The 21,578-nt window shown below is 36.1% G+C and overlaps 1 protein-coding gene across 6 annotated transcripts in view; it reads right to left on the reverse strand.

Annotated features, from left to right (window-relative positions):
* The window catches only part of FCHO2 (FCH and mu domain containing endocytic adaptor 2), a 91,740-nt gene that overhangs the window by 14,287 nt on the left and 55,875 nt on the right, over positions 1-21,578 (reverse strand). Inside the window, exons 12-20 of one of the 6 annotated variants that reach the window (XM_084504136.1) lie at positions 17,187-17,244; positions 14,466-14,641; positions 13,885-13,899; positions 13,434-13,458; positions 12,675-12,717; positions 11,980-12,074; positions 5,221-5,324; positions 3,017-3,146; positions 1,391-1,450 (exon numbers count right to left, since the gene is read on the reverse strand). In XM_084504136.1, the coding sequence (XP_084360262.1) occupies positions 1,391-1,450; positions 3,017-3,146; positions 5,221-5,324; positions 11,980-12,074; positions 12,675-12,717; positions 13,434-13,458; positions 13,885-13,899; positions 14,466-14,641; positions 17,187-17,244 (706 nt within the window). Of the gene's footprint in view, positions 1-1,390; positions 1,451-3,016; positions 3,147-5,220; positions 5,325-11,979; positions 12,075-12,674; positions 12,718-13,433; positions 13,459-13,884; positions 13,900-14,453; positions 14,642-17,186; positions 17,245-21,578 lie in introns of all 6 variants that reach the window. The other 5 variants (XM_084504132.1, XM_084504133.1, XM_084504135.1 and 2 more) reach the window with 5 other exon arrangements.

The raw sequence follows: 21,578 nt of genomic DNA on the forward strand, positions 1-21,578 counted from the left end.
AGCTGTAATTTTCAGTAGTCTTGGGAATGCAGAAATAATGACTTAAAAAAAGAAATTGGCATTAAAAGTCTGTATTAACAACCAGACCCATTCACAAAATTCTGTCTGATGAAATATCGAACTCCAGAAGTATTCTCCACCTAAGTCAAAGTATGCACTTGCTGGAACAACAAACAACTGCAGAACCCATAAGAGGATTTTATGTCATATTATGTCAGATTGTCTACAGATTAATAAATTGTATCTAAATCTTTTCTTTATAAAAGTGTTGCAGATATCTTTAGAGTGAAATTTTAAAATCAAGAGTAATGTGAATACATAAATTATATTCCTATCAGCAAAAGACAAACATTGATTTCTTCACCAAACAGGGAAATTTATTAGTAACAACAAGGCTACTTTACACTTTTCTGGTAATACCAAAGCAAACATATATATGTATAAGCATTTCTCTGAGGTGTGTCTTAGGGACTACTACTTATTTCCACAGTTCTCAATCTTCATCGCCCTTTATGATTCATGAAATCTAAGCATTCTCCTTAAAAACTATGAAGTGAAACATATAAAACTGTCTAACCAAACACTAAATGTGATTGTTTTGTTGCCTTGCAGCTGAAAATATAAGCCTAACAATACAATGCACCACTATCCTGCATCGTGGCATTCGATGTCTGCTGCACCCTTTCAGAGGGACAGGATGACACAGAGCTGTGCCAAGGTGGACTTGCTGCATCTCAGACTGCAGCACAGCTCAAGGGTCCAGTTGCAGGATGTTCTGCAGCACCTGCATAGCTGGCCTTGATGTCCTGATCACCGTTAACAGCACGTCAGCTGTGCTGACACACAGTGACACTGACGCTGTTGAGGAGGGTGGCAAACTGCTGAATAAAAGCTTGTATTATTGGTCATAAAAAGGCCAAATAAATAACTCGACCAAAGGGTTTCAGTTCAGTTCAGAAATAAAGACTCAGGTGATTTTAACATTGGCTAAGCTGTTTTGTTGAAATATATATATATATTTTTTAAAAGACTATCTTTACTATCTGTATCTTCAAAGCTTCGTATTATATGAATATAAAAAAATGTTTTTACCTACTTGTCTTATGAGAATAAGGACTGTCAGAGTAAAAATGTATTCCCCTTTTTTGAATAAAAGCAGTAAAGCAAAACTAAAGAAGTGAGACCAGGTGTCAGCATGTTTGGAGAAACAGATAGAAGACTATGCTGCAAAGAAGTGGTTAAATAAAGTTTTGATGATTTTGGTAAGCTATTTGTATCTGCCAGACACCAGAAATAGCTGGAGAAACTTGTTCCAAAAGAAATACAATTTTATTAGGTGCAGTGCATTAGAATGATTAGTTAACATGTAAGTCTGCTTCTAATACAATACCTGGTAGTGCGTCACAAAGCCTTTCTATTGGATGAAGTGTTCCAATCAAAAGATCATCCTCTATTACATTTAAATGAAACAAGACATTGCAAGAAAACAAAGTATTTCAAGCAAAAACATATGATAATATAATATATATATAAATTCTTTTCAAATGAAAATAAAGCTAAAGCATAAAAGAAACATACGATTAGGCATACCTACAAGTTCACATGGAACAAGACAAGAGCCAGCTCTCCATTTTGCAGAACAAATGGGGTGATTAAAACACTAGATTGTGCAAAAGCCAGAAGACTACAGACAGTAGTGCAGAGTATCCTCATGCCCCAAAGTCATTCTGCCATCTGCACTGCCCTTCCCATCTGTCCAGGTCTATTTAATTCAAACACACAGTGCAGTGAACTGGCCCTGTTCATTTTTGGTAGGCCAGGTTAACAACCATGTCAAATCTCTGTGGCAGCACACACCTCCTTACCTTCTTCCTCACACACACATGCATACACAGAGAGCTGGAGCTATTGATGCTGCTGCCACCAACTTCTAGTTCCTTGGGACCAGTGCTGAGGCCTGGGGAAGTGAGCCTGGATGGACTTTGACAATCAAAATATCAGTTATCTTTCTATGATGATTCTCAGGGTTTGGGAAAATGGTAGACGCTGAACTGTGCCACCACCACAGCAGCTAAGGCTGGTCAGACCTTACTAGCCTACGTCTTGCACAGTGAGGAAACAGCTGCATTGCTTTCCTTATGGAACTCCCCTCTAGAAGCTGTGCAGATACTCCTGAAATGCTGAGCCTGGCTGAGAAATCCTTAGCATCAGTACCAGTCACAGACAACTGAGTGTTAACTCAGAGTCTAATTTCACTTTGAACAAAGTGGTAATAGTGTTCAGAAATGAAATATTATGCTTCTGCTAACAAAACAAGTTAGAACATCTTTAAAAAAAAAACAACAAAAAAAGCAAACAAAACACCTCAGAAGTCTCCTTACCATTTGTTAAAACCAAATATAAAAATTGAGGACTTCCCTTTAAAATCATGAGAAAATCTTCTGAAACTTGTGACAGCATGTGGAAACTAATTTGACTTTTTTTTTATTGTTCTTTTGTTTTTACCAACTAGCTCTGCTTAGTTAAAATACTGCAATAACTTGAAGATGCATTTTTTTTTGAAACTGCAATTACAGAATAACAAACAAAATAAAAATAACATAACTCTGTTTTGAATATTTATATTCATTCAGATTTATCAGTATCCTGAAGTATTTCTGTACCTATAAAATAACATAGTCCAAACAAGTGCACAATAACATATTGTGCTCGATGAACGCATATACAACCACACCGAATATGAATTCACTGAATATTTTAACTTTGAAAAGTATTTCACTAAGGAACATGCCATAATTGCATCAATGGCCTAATCTAATCAAATCCACTCTCCTGGCAGGACAGAACACTGTCCTGTCTCAGTATCACATAGCAGTAGGTATTTCAAAAGATGCTTGAAATACCTACACTAGACTTACATGTGGAACAACTAACTCCAAGGAATGGTTTTCCTAAGAGGTGAAACTTAGTGGTGGAATTATACCACTCTTAAGTTAATATGGTTAATTTAACTTACCAACTGTAGGTGTGTTTGCTGCACTGAGGGAAGCAGAAGAGGATATTGAGGAGATGCTCTCAGCACGTGCCAAGGGAGCTGCAGGTGGTGGACTTGAGTTAGAGGTCAATGGAGGGCTGAATGGCCTAGGCTGAACACAAAAGTTCACAGGAGTATTAAATAGACAAAGTGATTTTAAAAACAAAAAATACTGTAAATGGAGGAGTTTTTCTATTTCTCCAGCTGGGTAATGTATCTTCCCCAATACATTTCAAAGCATTTCTTATTTCTTTTAATACTTTATCCATCCTAGTTTTCAGTGTAAAACAGAGAACACACATTTTCCTTGGAAATCAACTCTACTATTTCATAGACTATTAATACTGTTTTTTTTGTTTGTTTGTTTTGTTTTGTTTTTTCCCCTGGGTAGTGAAGTCTAATATATTTGATTGTGTAACAGCCTGTCAATAGTTGAACTGTATTACAGCAGCAGAATTTAAGCCTACAGCCCTGTGCATGTGTGCACCAAATGCAGATTTGCACAGCTAAAGGAGAGCTACTAGCAATCTGGAAGCAAGTCCAGCATAAGGCAACTAAAATAGCTGGGGTCTGGGGAACATAAGAGAGAGTAAGAGCTGAAGGACCTAAGTTTGCCCAAGCCTGGAGAAAAGAAGCCTAAGGAGGGATCTACTAGCAATCTCTTACCAGCTAAAAGGTGTCACATTCTTCTCAGATGTGCAAAGAGCTATAGCAAAGGAACTTCTGTTGAATGTATGGGAAGAAGTTCCTTCTGATAAGCTGGGACAGCTTGCCCAAAGAGGTTGTGAGATCTCCCTCCTTGGAGACTTTCAAAAATTGGCATGTCCCTGAACAAAATGATTCAATTTTGAAGTTGGACCTTCTTTGGACAGGAAGTTGTCATAAAGATCTTCAGAAGTCCCATCTACCCAAAAACTTTGAATAGCTTTGTAAATCACTTGACTGTAAAAGCATCAGTTTAAACTAACCAATGATCACTTGGGGATTAACCTATCTAAAAGGTACTGAAACTCCTGAAACATCTATTTTGTGTGGGCAATGGTTATTTTATTTCAGTTCTATCACTCTTGTCAGTGAGTGTATGACTTTTATACAGACTGTGGGAGTTGTAACAGTACATGACATATAATGAAGACAACTCAGTCTTCCACTTGTACAGAGATAATAGCTGATTTCTAAAACAACAGTATAAAATGAATGTAACTTTAAGCAGAATCATACTTTATAACAGAACGCTATCAGCTAAATTCACTTCAATTTGGATGATAAGAAGAGCAGATTCCTTTGCCTAAGAGCAATTACTACAGTTTTATATTGGAATGAGAAAACAATCTCAAAATAGACCTTACAATATTACAGAATAGCAAAATAGTTAAAAATGTTTCCATTTTGTGAACATGTAGGATCAGAATTTTGTCTATAGTGAGATAGAGGTTGGACTCTATGATCTTGAGGTCTCTTCCAACCTAGAAATTCTGTGATCCTGTGATTCTATGGTGAATGTATCTTGCTATTTTGAAAGACAGGAAGAGGATATTACCACAGTCACATTCTTTCAAGTCACTAAGTCAAACAAAACCCAAGGAATTATAATATTCATAGAAAAGATATTAAGCATGGCTTGGTTTGATATGCTGCCTGAGTACTTGCATTCTTTGCCAAAATCTTTATTGGCAGGTGGACCTGCACTGCAGGCAGTGAGCAGAGATGACCTCTCACTATCCTGATGGGCAGCTGCTGCAATCTGCCACCTCCCTTCACCAACGACAAGCACCAAGGACAGGGTGAAGTCACAGCATGGCTACTTGTGTCAGCACACAACTGATAGTGATCTACTTAATGCCACTCATTCCCCAGAGCTTTGGTGATATTCCTAAATCAATGGAGCTTTACTAACGACTTTGCTAGAGTTTCACATTTTGAATACCTTAATCCCACAAACATACTATCTTTGCATTTTCAAACTATTTATTTATTCACTTAAAAACAATTGGCTGATGCAAAAAATATGTTTTAGGCCTTTCTAATTCAATTAAAAATTATTTTTACTATAATGTTTACCGCAAACAACTTCCATGCCTATTTGGCAATGGTGAAAATGGAAGGTAACCTCACTGTGACAGTGTAAATTAATGGTATATCTGACATTGAGTTATAGAAGAGAATTTAAAAAAATCAATACATACTATTTCATTAATTCCACTAAGTTTCCCTGTAGACAACTTTGGTCTTGAGGCAGGCCTTGGTGGGGGTACAATGGTGCCTACAGAAAGAGGAGTTGTGGGTCTTGCTGAAAGAAAGCAAATTTAAGGAAATCAATATTAGAAAGGTCACATTGAACAAAAATACGTACGCACTTGAATAAAATAAATGCAAGTTACGTTTCTATTCAAAGTCCCTACTTTGCAAGTTCCATTTTGTAAGATTTACCACTAATCAAAAATGCTTTTAAAATAGGGCTATATGATAGCCTGAAAAGTGACTCTAAAAATGGCATCATGGGCTTTCTCATAGCTCTCAAATGATTTTATATCAACTATTCTTGGAGGTTTATAGGTAAAAAGATGGTCTTCCCTGAGTTCCTTTCTGAGTATAATCTATATGGATTCAGAAAACAGAACAATCGTTCATGCCTCACCATAAATGGAAAATTCAGTGGAAATTCGTATTTGGTCCTGGCTGACAATGGGGCAACTGTTTGCTTAAAATTACGCTCTTTGAAATCATATTGACTCCAATATGTAAATGCCAGTGCAACAAATATAATTCAGTAAATTACGCTGGTGTTTGCAAGAACACAGTAACTCCTTATTATCTCTTAGCTAATCTGTCAGAACTAAAAAGTAATTAAAAATACTGCCCCCATGTCCTTCTAACAGGTGCAACTAACAGACGGTGGCAGCAGTACAAAGATGCCACTTTTACACAGTCACTTTTCTGAATAGAACTGCATTTCAAAATAAATGTTAAATGCCATCGAGTGAGTATGCCCCATCTAAAATTAACTTCAAAATAGAATGAAACCCTTATACATAGTTACATTTCCAGTACTTCATCTCCCTCAAATTATTCTGAATGTTTCTTTCTTAAATAATTAAGTTAATGTTATATAAAACAGAACTTCAAGCATGGAATTTTCTCAGGCATTCAGCATAACTCTACCCCCATTGAAGTAAGGGAGTTTCATTGCTGACTTGGAAGAAATTAGGCTAATACTGACCACATACACCTTAAAAGTTGCAAACTGAAATGTCCCCAAAACAAATTCAATTCTGAGATATCAGTAGTTCCTTTAAAAATCTTGTTGTGCCCAAGGAAGGCAGTGAATACTGAACACTGAGTAATCTGCTGCAGTATCAAAGGTATTCAGTGAAACACGGCACACTTGCCCAAATGCTCTTTCCTATTGCCCTCTTAATAGCATTACCACGATATCATACACGCTTCAAAATAACAGGTATGAAAAAAGTACTATTCTTATTCCAATGTGTTTATTTAATCTGAAATTATATACGAAGCTGGTTCAGAATGCATCTGATTAAGAATTGAATTGTTTTTGCAAATTAAATCATTTAATCTTTGAGACCTCACTGCTCTCTGACATCACAGGTAAGTACATTCATATTGCTAGAAAAGCTAAGCTTCATGTAGTTAAGAAAAAGCAATGCTTTTAATTGAATAATTCAAATTTTTCTTACGATGTCAAGCTGAACATTTATTTTGATGTCCTAACTTTTGAGGAAGTTGATGCTAACAAGCAGTTTGTTTAGTACATTTTAAGTTAAGAAGACAAAGTTAATTTTAACATCGGGTGAGCAAGAATAATGAAATGAAAAATCAGTCCAAAGCTTTGGAGTCAGTTATTAGCAAAGAGCAGTACACAATGCATGCTTGTCATACCCTTATTTGTATGAACACAAGGAGACACTAAACTATATTCCAGTAGTGCTGAAGATGATGTGGAAGAAATTTCAGCAGCAGTGCCAGTTTCTTCAATGAATAATTGTTCATGGCATATACCATTATTTGAAAGGTCACTTTGATCCTCAGAAGCACAGCTGTTGGAAGAATTCCCAAGCAAAGCAGAAGAGGCAAGGCAGGCATTTTCAGTTGTGAATGGCAATTTTGGGGGCTCCTTCTTGTCTGTGCTTGTGTCTCTACTTGTAAGAAGTTCATCAGCAAAGGAAATCCACTGACTCAGAGACCATGAAACAGAGGATAAAGTACTCCCTGATGGTGCTTCTGTAACACCAGATTTGCACGAAGTGCTAATGGTAAAGTCTGGTGAGGATGGGCTTCTAGACCCAGAATCTGTCTGGTGTCCAAGCAAAGACTGAGATACTCTACACCCAGGCAAATCATTGGTAGATGAAGAGCAACTCCTATTGTGCTCTCTTAGAGTAGCTGAAGAAAAAGGGAAGAATTGAAACTAGAGGCAACACTGAAATGATAAAAATTTCAATATAAATCTCAATATAAATCCAGACTTAAAAGGTGTATTCAATAATCATTGCATGATGATTACTAGCCAGCATGAAGAAAAAAAATGAAAACCAAACTGTTCTACTAGGTTAAAAATCCCACTACTTACAATTAAAGGAAAAACAACAACAAGAAAAAAACAGCCACATATCATAGCTACTTTGTTCATACTTTCAGCCAGGTCACTTTCCATTTGTTAAATAGGCCAATAAGTAATTTATGGTGTTTTTCTCCTCTTAAGGCCTTTATTCTCATGACTTTGCTTATTCCTCTGACTTCTTCTTTATTGCGGTTTAACTTCCCCTTGACTTTTTCTTTTATTTTTGGTGTCCAAATCCATTTTTATTTCTTCTCCACAGCATTTCTTTCAAACTTATTTAATCAAACCTATCCTTCTATGTTCCTTCTAAACCCTCCATGCTGGTAATGGAAAGGCCTAACACAAACGGCTGCTCAGTAAATGAATGAAGACAATGATGTCATGAGATCCTGTTTAATATTTTTGTCTGTATTCTAGTGAGTGACTGCATGCATGAGGCATCACCTGCCTCAGTTTATTTTTGCTCTCATCCCAGAGTCTTTGGGGTGCTGGAAAATGGGAGTTTCCCACAAGTATTCCCTGCACTTGGCTGTTGCCTGTTGCAGTAGATGACAACAGAAGCAGCAAATGCAAGGTTAGTCAACTCTCAACATCTTGCAGATTGGCAAAGCTAGGAGCAACAGCAGAGTGGCATAGAGAATTAAAGAGAGCAACACATTTGAAAGTTCACGTCAGAAGTGTAAGTCACTACAGCTATCTTTCTGTCATGAACAAGTACATTCCCTAAGCCCAAATAGAGACCTAACAGATTTCCCCTTCTAGCAGATATTTAAAATATCATTCAAAGACTTTGAAATACTACTACAAATCCTATACAAAAGCAATGTGGAAATGCTATTTTAAAAATACCTGTTTATGAAAATGGGGAAGATAAACAAAAAGCATTTTTACAGTATCAACAGCTCACTAAAAATGTCTGTTTTGTTTGTTTAAGATAACAAAGTTAGTTTAAACATCTAATAAAACAGGACTATTCACGGATGACCAAAGTTTACCTCTATTCCGCATAAACCAATGCCTGCTCAAATACCACAGTGGTTTAGGTGTTCAATGATTAACAGAGTTACAAAACAGTATCTAATGAAATATTTTAACAGTAAAAAAAGTATCCATGGGACATGCTAGATCATATTTACATATTCTGTATACAAAATAAGTAAATAATTATATATACTTTAATATTTTTTTCAAAAGTTTTAAGCATCTTGTCTTATAAGCTTATCTTACTAACATTCAAGATGAAGGTAACACTGATTTCCATAGGTCTCAAAATAGGTTCAGATCAAAGTATGTATTTTTTGAGGTCTTCAGAACTAAGATGCAGGTAAATGAACATCAGAAGCTAATTTGATTTAAACAACAATATGAACTACTGCAATTAAGTAAAAAATTTCCCAAATGTACTACTAATTTGATAACACTTTAGCACGCTCACTTGCTATTTAACTCCATGGATGATTTCACTAATGTAAATACCATACTTAATTCCTTGAACAACAATCCTTTAAATAATTATTCATCAGATAAAATTTGCAAAGGCAAAATATGTAGATATTTAGATATTCTCATATCTAAAACAGACTTTCATATCTAAAATTGACTTACACCCATGAGGAATTATATTTCAACAATCTCAATCAAACACAGGGCTCTGTGCCTAAGCACTTTCATGTACCAGGCCAGGTGCAGATGAATCCTCCTGAAGTCTGGCTACTGATCCCAGTGATCTGTCACTGCTCATCAGCCAGAGGCTACTCTCTCCAGTTCTGTTGACAGGAAGGACTGTGTGAACATTTCCTAACCTGCTTTACCCTCCTACTCATGGGTAGCAATAAATATCTGATTGCAGACAGAGCTTCAGATGGTGAATGTGGCCCTCCAAGTCCCACGCCGCGGGCAGTGCCTGTAGCCTCTCTCTGATGCCAGGACAGATGATCCCCTGGTCCTACAGGACAGCTGCAGTGCTGTCTTGGAGGAGCTATGCCACCAAGTGGAGGAGATACAGGAGGGAATGAGCAGGCTGTGCAGCATATGAGAATATGAAAGGGAGACAGATCTTCTCTGAGACACAACAGCTTGAAGAGCCTCAGACCCCAACCACAGTAGAGAAGCAGGCAGTGTCCCCCCCCACTATTAAAGCACAACCTCTAGAGAAGGGGAAGGATGAAAGCTGGTGACTTCTGGCACCAAGAGGAAGGCTTTTGCCCCTTCCAAGGGCTTACAGCTACAGAGGAGGTTCACTGCCCTTGCAGTTGAAGAGAAGCCAGATGGACGTTAACGCAGTGAACATGGCCCACCTGATCCTACACCATGCAAGAACACCTGGAAGAAATGGTAAATCACTATAACGGGTGACTGACTCCCTGCTACAAGCGACAAAGGCACACGTCTGCTGACCTGAGATACCAACTAGAGAGGTTTGCTGCCTGCTGGAGGCCTGGATCTGGGATATGGCAGAGGGACTGCTGAAGATGGTTCAACCCACTGACTACTCTCCCCTGCAGTTCCTCCATGTGGTGCATAAATGATACTGCTAGGTGAAATATGAACAGTATCAAAAACAACTACAGAGCTCTGAAGGCAGTAGTCAAAGGCACCGGGGCCCATGTGGTATTCCACTCAATCCTGCTGGTGAGGGGAAAGGGTGTCAGAAGGGCACTAACAGGGCACTCAATACTTGACAGCTGGTGACAATGTTGCAGGTTCTGTGACCATGGTACCTTGCTTACAGATCAGCTACTGCTTGGGAGAGACTGGATCCACCTCACTACATGGCACAAAGACATTTTTACCAATAGGATGGCTGGCCTCATAAGGATGATGAGGGACTAAAAGAGTAACCAGCAGTCCTGTGAGGGATTTGAACATGGTTGCTGAGCAAACAGCATACGGTCATGTGACTGGAACAGATTACAAAAATCAACAAAATGGGGCTTAAGAAGGGTCATCTTCATCACTTGCACGTAAGCAAGGAAATGCCTACAAGGAACCATCACAGACAGATTGCTGAAAACCCTTCTAGAAACTCCACATGCTGGGACACCTTTCTGAAATGCCTGTACACTAATGAACATGGTATGAGGAATATACACAATGAATTAGAAATCAGCATGCATTTGTGGGGCTATGAACTTGCTGGGATAGCAGTGGGACAGCTCCTGTGACTGAAGTAGGAGTCAGGGATGGAGTATGAGCAGGGATACCACCTGCTAGATCAGGCTGCCCAGGGCCTTGTCCAACCCGGCTTTGAACACCCCCAGGGTTGGGGCATCTACAACTTCTCTGGGAAACACGTTCCAGTGCCTCACCATCCTCTGAGTGAAGAATTTCCTCCTAACCTCTTATCTAAATCTCCCCTCTTTAAGTTGCTTTTAAAAACACCCCCCCTTGTCCTGTGATTGTTTGCCTGAGCAAAAAGTTGTTCTCCATCTTTTTTTTACAAGCCCCCTGTAAGTATTGAAAAGATGCAATGAACTCTCCCTAGAGCCTTCTCTTATTCAAGCTGAACATCTCCAGCTTTCTCAGCCTTTCTTCATAGGAGAGGTGCTCCAGCACTCAGACCAGCTTCTTAGCTGGGCCCTCTTCAATAGATCAAGATCCTTCTTGTGATGGGGACCCCGGACATGGACACTAACAACCACTAGCAGAACAAACTAAGTATCCTCTCCTTTCCTTTACAGACTTCAACACCAGACCAAAGCAATAATATGATACCAAAAAACCAGATTACTTTGAGAAAATGCAACTTCTTTTCAGCATATTTAATTCATATATGTAAAATTCACCTGCTCTCAGGTGGTGCCACAAACTTCCCCCTTGTTTCAGTCTTAGTCCTGCCATTTTTCTCCCACTTTCCCTGGATTCTGCCCACACATCTCCTAATAGAATCACGGTTTACTATAGAAAGCAGGTTCATTACTGCAAAGTTCTAGAGTGGCTTTGTAGTATACAGCTCAGCAGGCTTCCCTGGAAAGAAGCAACCCATCCCTATTCACAGTGCAAGCTCAGCTTGGGTCACAGTTGTTCAACAACCTCCATTTCATCTCCCAACCCTACCAGCTGAAAAAATAGATTATATTAGTCCTCCAGAATAGATGGTCATTTTTTGGAAAGGGAGAAAAGGAGATAAAAACATAAGCAAGAGGGAATTTTCCTAAGGTTTCTTGTGTTCTCTCTTCCCACTTGCTCCCTAGACTGAAAGCTTGACATACTACATTATTGTCATGTATTACTTATAACATAGTGCTTTTAAAAGTTCTTTCACTTCCGTATCTATGCACATTCCCTTGCAATGACTAAAAAAGCAACAACAGAAGACCCTGAAGAATATGCAGAAAACATTTTCTACTATAAAATATCTTACCTGAGGAGGATGAGGATGCCAAGGAGGCTGAAGAGGATGATTCAAGAGAACTGCTGAAGAGTGGATCCCATGCCAGAAGGTCACTGTTCCCCTTTCTACAGTAAGAGTTACAATAGGAATATAAGTGAAAGGCATATATACTTATAAAAACAATCAAATTACAACTTGGATAGTTCATCTTCTACATTAGTTAGTCCTTGCATCTCAAAATAAAAAAGTACTTACAAATTGTAGGTCAAGGAACTCACACATAAGTAAACTATCTGAACTGATTGCTTTATCACCTTGGTAACAGTTAGCGTTTGGGTATATATCATTATGTTAGTACTTATCCTCATTTTCATTAAGAATTATATTTACAAACTGATTTGTTTCATCAAACACATATATGAACAATCTTAAACGCTCTTAAAAGGAAACTAACCTTGGCAATTTAAACATAAGTTTTTAATAAAAAACAGTATTTATTGATTATGTAATTTTTAATATCAATTGAGACATCACAACAAAGCAACTGCATTAGGAGGGCAAAAACAAGTGAACAGGAATCATTACACGATTAGTCCTTAACTCATACCACACAAGATATGCTTAAAACAGCAGTCGAAGTTTCCAATGGGTTTCTAAGTATTGGATCAAAATAAGAACAAATTCCCCCCAAACTTCATTCAACATAATATAAAAGTTGAACTTACTCATTAGTTGGTGCAGGAAGTTTTGATTTTGTTAACTCCTCACCTAAGCAAAGGACAGAGTAGTATGACCAAAGCTGTGATACACTAACATAAAAATCTTTCAGCTTTATTACACAGAAGTAGTAAATGCTTATCACTGCAGTTCAAACTTTATCACAGATTATTAAAATGGAAAGAAGATGCATTATCTCTGATAACATAAATTCAGATATCCTGAAATACCTTCTGAAAGGACTAGACAGAGCAGTACATTTTGGGAGAAAGTACTGATCGCTTGAAATTTCATCCTTATATCATTCTGTTTACACCAACTTTATTCTTCAGCAAACCTGTTCTCTTTTCTAACTGGGAAAAAAAAAAAAAAAAAGAAAACCACACATACAAAAAACCTAGAGGATATACTTTCTCTCTGAAAGATAGTACTTAGTGGATTTGTAGATCTGTGGATCACACCTAACTAGAGATGGTGGAAGGGTTTTAAGAAATTGCACAAGAGTCATTTCCCTTTGCTCTTGGACTTGTCACAGACAGCCTCATCTGATTCCCAGAACAGGGAACAAATAAGTACATAGAAACTGAGATCTTCACATATTTTCTACGGTATTGAAATTTAGACCACATAACTTAATTTTGTCCTTTGAATTTACCACTTTGAATTTACCAAAGAAATATCACAAAGGCACCAAAAATAAAAAATCTATTTTCATGCTAAGTTGAAAAACTAACATAAATAGACTAAAAGTTAAATATTGTACTTACTGGATGAATTTCTGTTCATTTGTGCCTGAAACAAAAGAAAACATATTATTGTTGTTGTTGTTGTTACATTTGCCAAATAAAGCATTTAATAGTCCCAGGGCTCGTATTTCCACTCAATCTTCCATGATATTTTACTTTCAGTGCCAGGCAGAACATTCTGGAACTTGCAGAACAATAGAACCAGAGCCATGACACAGCAACCACTGCAAACCTGTCATACAGTATATGAAAAGGCAGGAAAGAAGATTGCAGAACTGACAAAGGGAACAGTATTACCAAATTTCTTTTCAGGCTAGGCCAGTAGAATTTCACAGCTTTCGTATAACATGAAAGCTGCATCGGTCTGACAGATAAGAATAGAAACATTCCTAAAATTTTCTCAACTCCCTCACATAGTAGACTTACTAGATTTTCATTTGAAAACATGAATAAAAAGCCATTCTGTACTTACAGGACTGTGTCTCTGCTTTCAAAACATGGGTGAAAAAAGAGAAAAATCATTGTTAATATATTAGTATTACTTTCCTTGAAATCAGAGCCATCCTAATTCTACTCTGACTATTGCACTAGAATATTTCAAAGCTATTTATTTCTAATTTCATCTCTTGGTATAAAGAATAATACTGTGGTTTGGCAGAATACATACAGTAAAGATGCTCTTTAAGAATTGCATGTACCTACATCATATAATCAATTTTAAAGGTTTCTATATTATTGAATACTCATTAGTTAAATAAGTAGGCAATGCAATGCAAGCTTAACTCCACATTTATTCAAATTCATTGTGGTGGCAATGGTGGAAAGACAAGGATTGAGCACTTCTCAGACTTAAGAAAAGTTAAAATCTGAGAAAATTACTTAATATTATATTGTGATAAACCGCATGAAAGATAATCACGTGCACAGTAAAAAAAAAATTATAAAATTTTAACCTAGAATAAATTCTGGACAGTAAATTACATGTTTACGGTAAAGATTTCTTATCACTTTTCTTCTCTATTCATTATAAATACAAAGAACAACATTACTTACGGATGTTGCTGGAGAAAGGGCAATGTTCCCTATAGATACTTTTAATTCATCCAAGGAAGGCATGGTATATTGAGAGCTATTATTTGGCTGTACAGGTTTTATTTCTATATGGAACCTCCTGGGTTCATCATCTTCAGAGTCAGAATCACTGGATGAATAGAAGTGGTTCTCTTTGGTATGTTTTTCTCAGTTAAGGTGGAAGTACTACAAATTCACTTACTTTACAAATTACAAATTCATACACAACCGATAAACAGTACTGCCTAAACTATTTGTGGAGTTATACAGACATCTCAAATAGATCCCACAAGACAGAGTAAAAAAATTCAGTTTTCATATCCCACTCGTCTTCAAAATGGTACCCCTGTTATGAAAGGCACTACTACATCCTATAACTGAAAATGAGCATATTTGAAGGCATCCAGATAAAAATAAAGATTTTGCATTGGCAACAGTTCTGTATGTTAAATTAATGATTTGTAAGATTCCACTAAGGATCCTAATGCATGTATGAAAAATGTATGAACTGCAGAAATCCTTAAAAAGCAAGTAAGGGAAAACACTAGGCTTTCTAAATAGCAATGGAATGCCATGGTACCTGTACCAACCATAACAGCAGAGGAAGCAGCAGCAGCCACCACAACTTGCCATTTTTGCAGAGTGGCACGACAATTTTGCAACAAAGCATGCCAGTTACACAGGAGGCTGCACAGTAAATGAAACACCAGAATCAGCTACTTAAAACAATGTCAACATTCCTTAAAAATGAATCACAATGACAACTGAGCCCTCAACACAAGCGAAATATATAGATGAACTTAGACTTGATCCTTTTTATGTACATATACTGCACTGGGAAAACCTCTGAAAGGCCTATGCTAAGTCTTAAAAGATGCATTTGTTTTGACAAGAAACAAGGTAAAAAATTTTCTCTACTCAAAATTTTCTTGCCACGTGGGGGGAGAACACATACCCTATACATTGCTTTCTTTTTTTTTTTTTTTTTTTTCTTTTTCCATTTGAAAAAATGCCAGCCATTTGAATGAAATCTCTTGAAAGTATTTCCTGACAAAGATTAAAACCCTGAACCATAAATGCAATACAAATCCAATTTAACTTAAAGAATCCCTGAGATCTAGTGAAGAAAAATTCAAATGTCTCCATCTTACAGGCTATCCGTCATCAAAAATGGATGACATCTGGAAAATAAAATTTTAAGACAAGCCATTTTTCATTTCACAAAATTGCCTTGCCTGTAAAGTTACTCAGTTTTATGACTCATATACTACAAATCAGGCTGTTGCATGCAGGTCTATTAAATGGTTACTGTCAAAAATTATTTTGATCTGAATGACATGAACTGAAAGGTCAGCCAGTAATTTTTAGGATGAGTGTTCTTCCAACACTTAAGATTGGCCTTACTAAGATAGACTGCCATTACGGTAAATTTATGTCCTCCAACAAATCATCTTAAGAGTTCCCATCAGCAGAATAAATATCCACTCTTGGATACTAGTGGGAGGAAAAGAAGAAAGGAACTGATGACTTCCTGAATCAGGTCAAAAGCTTCTGAAGGTGAAGGGATTGCAAATCATTGAACTTTGTCACTAGATGTATGGCTGTTTCCATTTCTTCATGACAACAGGAATAGTGGAGAAAATGATGTCTGGCTGGGTGAATCTTTTTCAAAGAATGGATGTTACTCACTGCATTTCCTAAATATATGCAAAACATGAAATAAAGCCCTCCACAGAACTGGATAATTCTGTCACTTTTATATCTGTTTTCTAAACGAGAGAGAACATGACTGTTTTCATCAGTACAGGAATCTTCTCTGGGTGCAACAGAAGCATATTCTGCAGGGATGATGAAAACAGAAATTGTGATGAACTGTTTCACTTTAACGTGATTTCAACTTGTTAAAAATTGTCACTAAGATAAATATAAGGTGTAAATTTACCTTTTATTTCTAGTCCTACAAAAAATCAGTGAAAACGTTTCCAAAAATTAAGGATCTTGCTAACACCATAGGCTTGCTTAGATCTATAGCAAGCCAGATTTCAGCTCCTGAATACAGCCTGCCTCTGCTTCTGATAGGAGAACAAAAGAAGACAAAAATATTTTCCTTCAAAGGAAGAGCAGAATAAATCATGAGTCTTCATAAAAAATTACTCGTAGTGAAAATGTATTCTACATATCAAAACAATTACTAAAATAAAATAAAAGCTGGAAGCACCAATTAGAAAAAGCATGTGGTGGAATGACATAATAAAGAAATGTTATTTCTAGAATGTTGGAGCTCCCAACCTTTCTAATGGTGTTATAAAAATGTGGGAAGGGTGTGGGTATATGTGGGTTCATTATGCTTAAAAGAGTTCTACTTCACAAACTCTCTGAAAGGTTTTCATGGAGAAAGATCTTCATGGTCACCTTAAAGCTTTTGTTCAGGCTTTCTGTTACTGTTTTGTTTTATTTACTGCCAGACAAAGAGCATCCTTTTACAGTTCCTATGATGTCTGATCTAAATTTTAACATTTATACACAAAAAATCTTGGCCAGACAAAATTTTGTATAGTTTGCAGAAGCTATGAGCATAACACTACAAAGTTGCAACAAAAGCTTGAATGACGTCTTCCTTTACTTAAAGCTTTAATCAGTACTTGCACTCTTCAAAGAACTGTAACAACATCAAATAATTTGGTACAACAATAGTAAAAAGGATATCCTGTGTTGTTTCTGGTTTAATGCTGTATCCTTCATCATCTACATCAGGAATGTTCTAAAAACAAACAAAAAAAAAAGTGGTATTGACAAGTAACTAAAAAACGTTCTTACATCAGACTGGATTTTATGTCAATGACAAATTAAAATTTGATTATGACAGCTCATGAAAATCATCACTATTCACCAATAATTATTGCAGTTATCTCATGTTATGGTCTATAATTCGGAAGTAGAGTGACAGGCAAGATACCTCAGAACAGGCTGCAGCAAAACAACCTCTGAATTTCCTGTGAAAAATGGCAGTTTAAATGCAACTGTTTTTACTGGTAGGTTAGCAAAAAGGTCAGTAGCAAGTTACCTTTATTGCTGAGTGTCAAATAAGTCTACAGGTTTTTGGCTCCAAATATTTTCCTAGTTGCTACTTCTAATTCTTTCAGCTGAGCCCTTTGAGGCTGTGATGGCGCAGGAACATAACATCTACTAAGCACTAGTTAATACTTCAGTAAGTGAGTAAAAGCATTGCAGGCTATACAGGTTGCAACTTTTCTCCCCCTTGATAAGGCAGCAAGCCTGCTTTAGCAAAGAATATGCACATCAGTTAAAAAGCATGGATGAAAATTAAAAATACATCCTCAGCACTGCCCTAGATTTTCAAAGCTAATAATCATTCAGGAACTTCAAACCATTTCAGTTTTTCAGGTCTTCCACGCATTTAAACATAAATAGAAGAGAATTATGCTAAAAATCATTTAGAATGATTTAGAATGAATTTATAAAAACATAATAATGTCTAGGTTCGTATAAAAAGTGATTTATTCTGATGTATCAATAAGTTAATCCTTTCTCTTTTAGAAAACAGGTACGGGTAAGCAGTTTGACTGAAAAAGAAACACATATTATGGCCAAAATATATCTTTCTGATACAAGTCATGAGATACAAGAAAATAACTTATACTAGACTGCCAGTTGGCTAGCGAGCAGCCACTTGACTTCACCTAAAATTTGAAGGCAAGCTTAAAGAAATATTCAACCTGAATAGCTTTAGAATTACAGAGGAAGACAAACATATAGTTGCTCTTCTGTTCATTTTATAGGCATCACAAATGTGGTGTCTCATATTTTACTAAGAGACATTCTTTTCTGTACAGCTCTCTAAATCTAACACTTCTGAATTAAGTGTAATGAATTTAAACATAGAGCAAGCTTTATGCTAAAAGGAGTAAAAAATATGATCACATATAGGAGATACAATACAGTATAACAAACTAAAACAGCATAACAAACTAAACAGCATAACAAACTAAAGCAAAAAATATATTTAAACACAAACTTTTAAATACAGAACATCTAGATGCAGTTTCTTGGAATTTGGAACACTGCCTTCACCAGCATTTGATTTAAAAAAAAAAATAAAAACAAAAAGAAAAGTAACACCATCAACCCCCCCTCCAAAAAAAAAAAAAAAAAAAAAAAAAAAAGGTAATAAGAGTAGGATCACACGGTCCAGTACCTTAGCTCTACTTGCTCAAATCAGGGTTCTTTGCTACGCTTGACCTCAGGCCGACCTTGTTTATATGCCAAAAAACACTAATGAAACTTGACATCAAAGTAAACAGAACAAAAACATACAGCTAGAGGGTAGGTACATGTTCTTATTACAATTTCTGAATTCTGAAGTGATTTAGTTGTCATAATAGACACTTTTCAATAGATTTGGATCACTCATGGTTAAGATGAATTGAAAAACAACAATCTTCAAATAGACAACATTTAATTTTTCTTCCAGCCAGGCCATATATGTAAAAGATATTATTACTCGGGACACACAGCACAAACAACTTAGCTGACAAATCTGTCTGTTTAGGTTTATAATTGTGAAAAAAAAAACTCAGTTTGAAGAAGATATTTTCATTGCATTATTTTAGCTTATTGAGTAATCTCTAAGATAAATTGTATCTGTACAAAGCACTAAAATCTTAACTTTAAGTATGCAATTTTTTTCTTAATATTTTTATCTAAATATTTTTGATCTTGAGAAGATATTTGAAGCAGCTATTTCTCAGCAATGTTACTTTAGCATATAGCCTGTATAACTTCAGACAAAAAGTTAAAATTAATATTTTCAAAACAGATGGAAAATGTACAGCCTAACTTCTGAACACATGAACTGTAAAAGTCCTTGCTCTTACACCTCCAGGACTAGATTGCTTTTCTTTTTTTTTTTTTTTTTCCCTAACACTTTCCAAAGAACTTTATTTGTACTTCTTTTTTTCTATTTTGAAATTTTATATATATATATATATATATATATATATATATATATATATAATTTAAAACTTCTGACTTTCCATAGTGTAAGCTTTCAGAAATCATCAGGCATTATATTTCCAAGTTCCTCCATGATTGATTTTGATCTTGTACAAAATTCTTATCATTCTTAAAATGCCTTCTGTTTTCCTTAATGAGATACTGAATTCACATTTTTGTATAACTATTAACAGATAATGGTGAATCAATGAACTTTTATACTGACAAATTGTGTCATATACAAGCAAAATGTTACTTCACTGTCTTACTTAAAATTAAGTAGTAATTTCAAAATACTGTTTTCATGGTGGTCAGTTTTCCTTATTTTCTGACACACAAGACCGTTATTTACTAATTTACATTTAGTAACAGTACTAGAAGACACAGCCCTTTAGATAAGCTACATATTCACAAAATTGATGTTAATGAAGGCATTTACACTTACCAAGCTAAGCCTTCTCCACACTTCTACAAAGACAGAACTATATGTAAGGTGGTAGATCATGGTGCATCTTTCAAATACCAGGCATGCAATATAGTCAAGACCTGATTTGCCTACCGCAATGAAATGAGGAGAAAAAATATGACCTCCATGTATACATGTCATTTTCGAACTTCAGCAGAGAGGAAGAAGATCTTTACAAATTTTGGTTTTCCATAAGAGCTAATTATGAATGTGAGTGGGGATGAAGGTTTATCCCCCTACCCAAACGCTTTATTTATTACATTCACAGAAAAAAGTGCTCAATATGGACATGACTTGAACTCTGAAAGTCTCTGGAAAGTGTACTTCCTAGGAAGAAGGCTTCACTTTCTCAGAGGTTCCGCTAAGTGACTAAATATACTGGTACAAAAAAGCACAGAGTTTTTCCCTGTGCTTGCAGATGTAATACAACACATTACTGATTAAGTTAGTATGTAGTTTCGAAGAAATATATATACAATTTTAGATTTTATAACTCGATCTTTACATTAGTATGTTTTACACACTTTCTGAGATGAATATTTTTTTAAAACAGAAATATAACAAAAGGACATAACAAATAACAAACTAAAACTACCTATACAAAAAGCGTAAGGAATGGAAATTCTATTGCCATTTTCAGAGTTTGGGTCAATACTTTGGCTCAAATTCTTTGTTCTATCCCATCTGGCATTTAAAAATGGAAGATGCCTAAACCACTACCACGTTATTGGCTCATCCAAGGTACACACAAATGATGAGAGAGGAGACAGCTACAGTCTAGATACTTTATTTGTCCCTTCCTCAGCAACATCAGCACTACTCACGGCTTGGTTACTGGGTCAAAAAACAATGAACCTTAACTGATCTTCAAGTCTTCCTCAAGGTGTGCTTCAAGATATTACTAAGCAGAACAGTTCACTGTTTCTTTTTTTTTTTGCTTGATGAACTTTCTGTCATTTTACTGAGGAAGACTGACTTCTTTCTGTACACCCAGATCAACAATCTCAAAGCACACTCAAAGTGAGCAGTTGAAGCTTATATCCTGGAAGAAGAGAAAAAAAAAAAGAGCCTCTCTACTTTTAACATATTTAAGATGCAAATTTGACCCAGGTACATCCTCATGGCTAAGACTGTTTTACATTACATTCTCAGCCTCCTCTCTTCAGGGTGTATACAAAAGATATGAAAGAAGAGAGCATCCAGTCACTTTCTTTCACTGCCAGAGATGCACAAAGAAAACAAAATGAGTATTCATAGTGCTCCCCTCCTGCACTGTGACTATAAAGGTTCATATTCTGTATCATCATCAGCTACTCAAAACAGATCAGAAGTGAACATTACAAAATACAAATAAAAAGAAAAGCATTTGAATATAGCAATCCAGATATAATTAAGGTTGTACTCGTGTTCCACAAATTAATGACAATTCCAAATTCAATCATTCCCTAGGAATAAAAATGATGTATAATTACATAGAATCTTAATTATGCTATACCCTTTACATATGAGATTAATGAAAACTTTTTGATGCCCCAATATTGTTTGCATTCCATTTTCCAAGGCAAAAGGGTTCGGCACTATGTTCTGTGCATCTGTGATTCCCTTCTTAATTACTT

Source organism: Aythya ferina, assembly GCF_964211825.1.
Source record: "Aythya ferina genome assembly, chromosome: Z".
In the NCBI taxonomy this organism is placed as follows: Eukaryota; Metazoa; Chordata; class Aves; order Anseriformes; family Anatidae; genus Aythya; species Aythya ferina.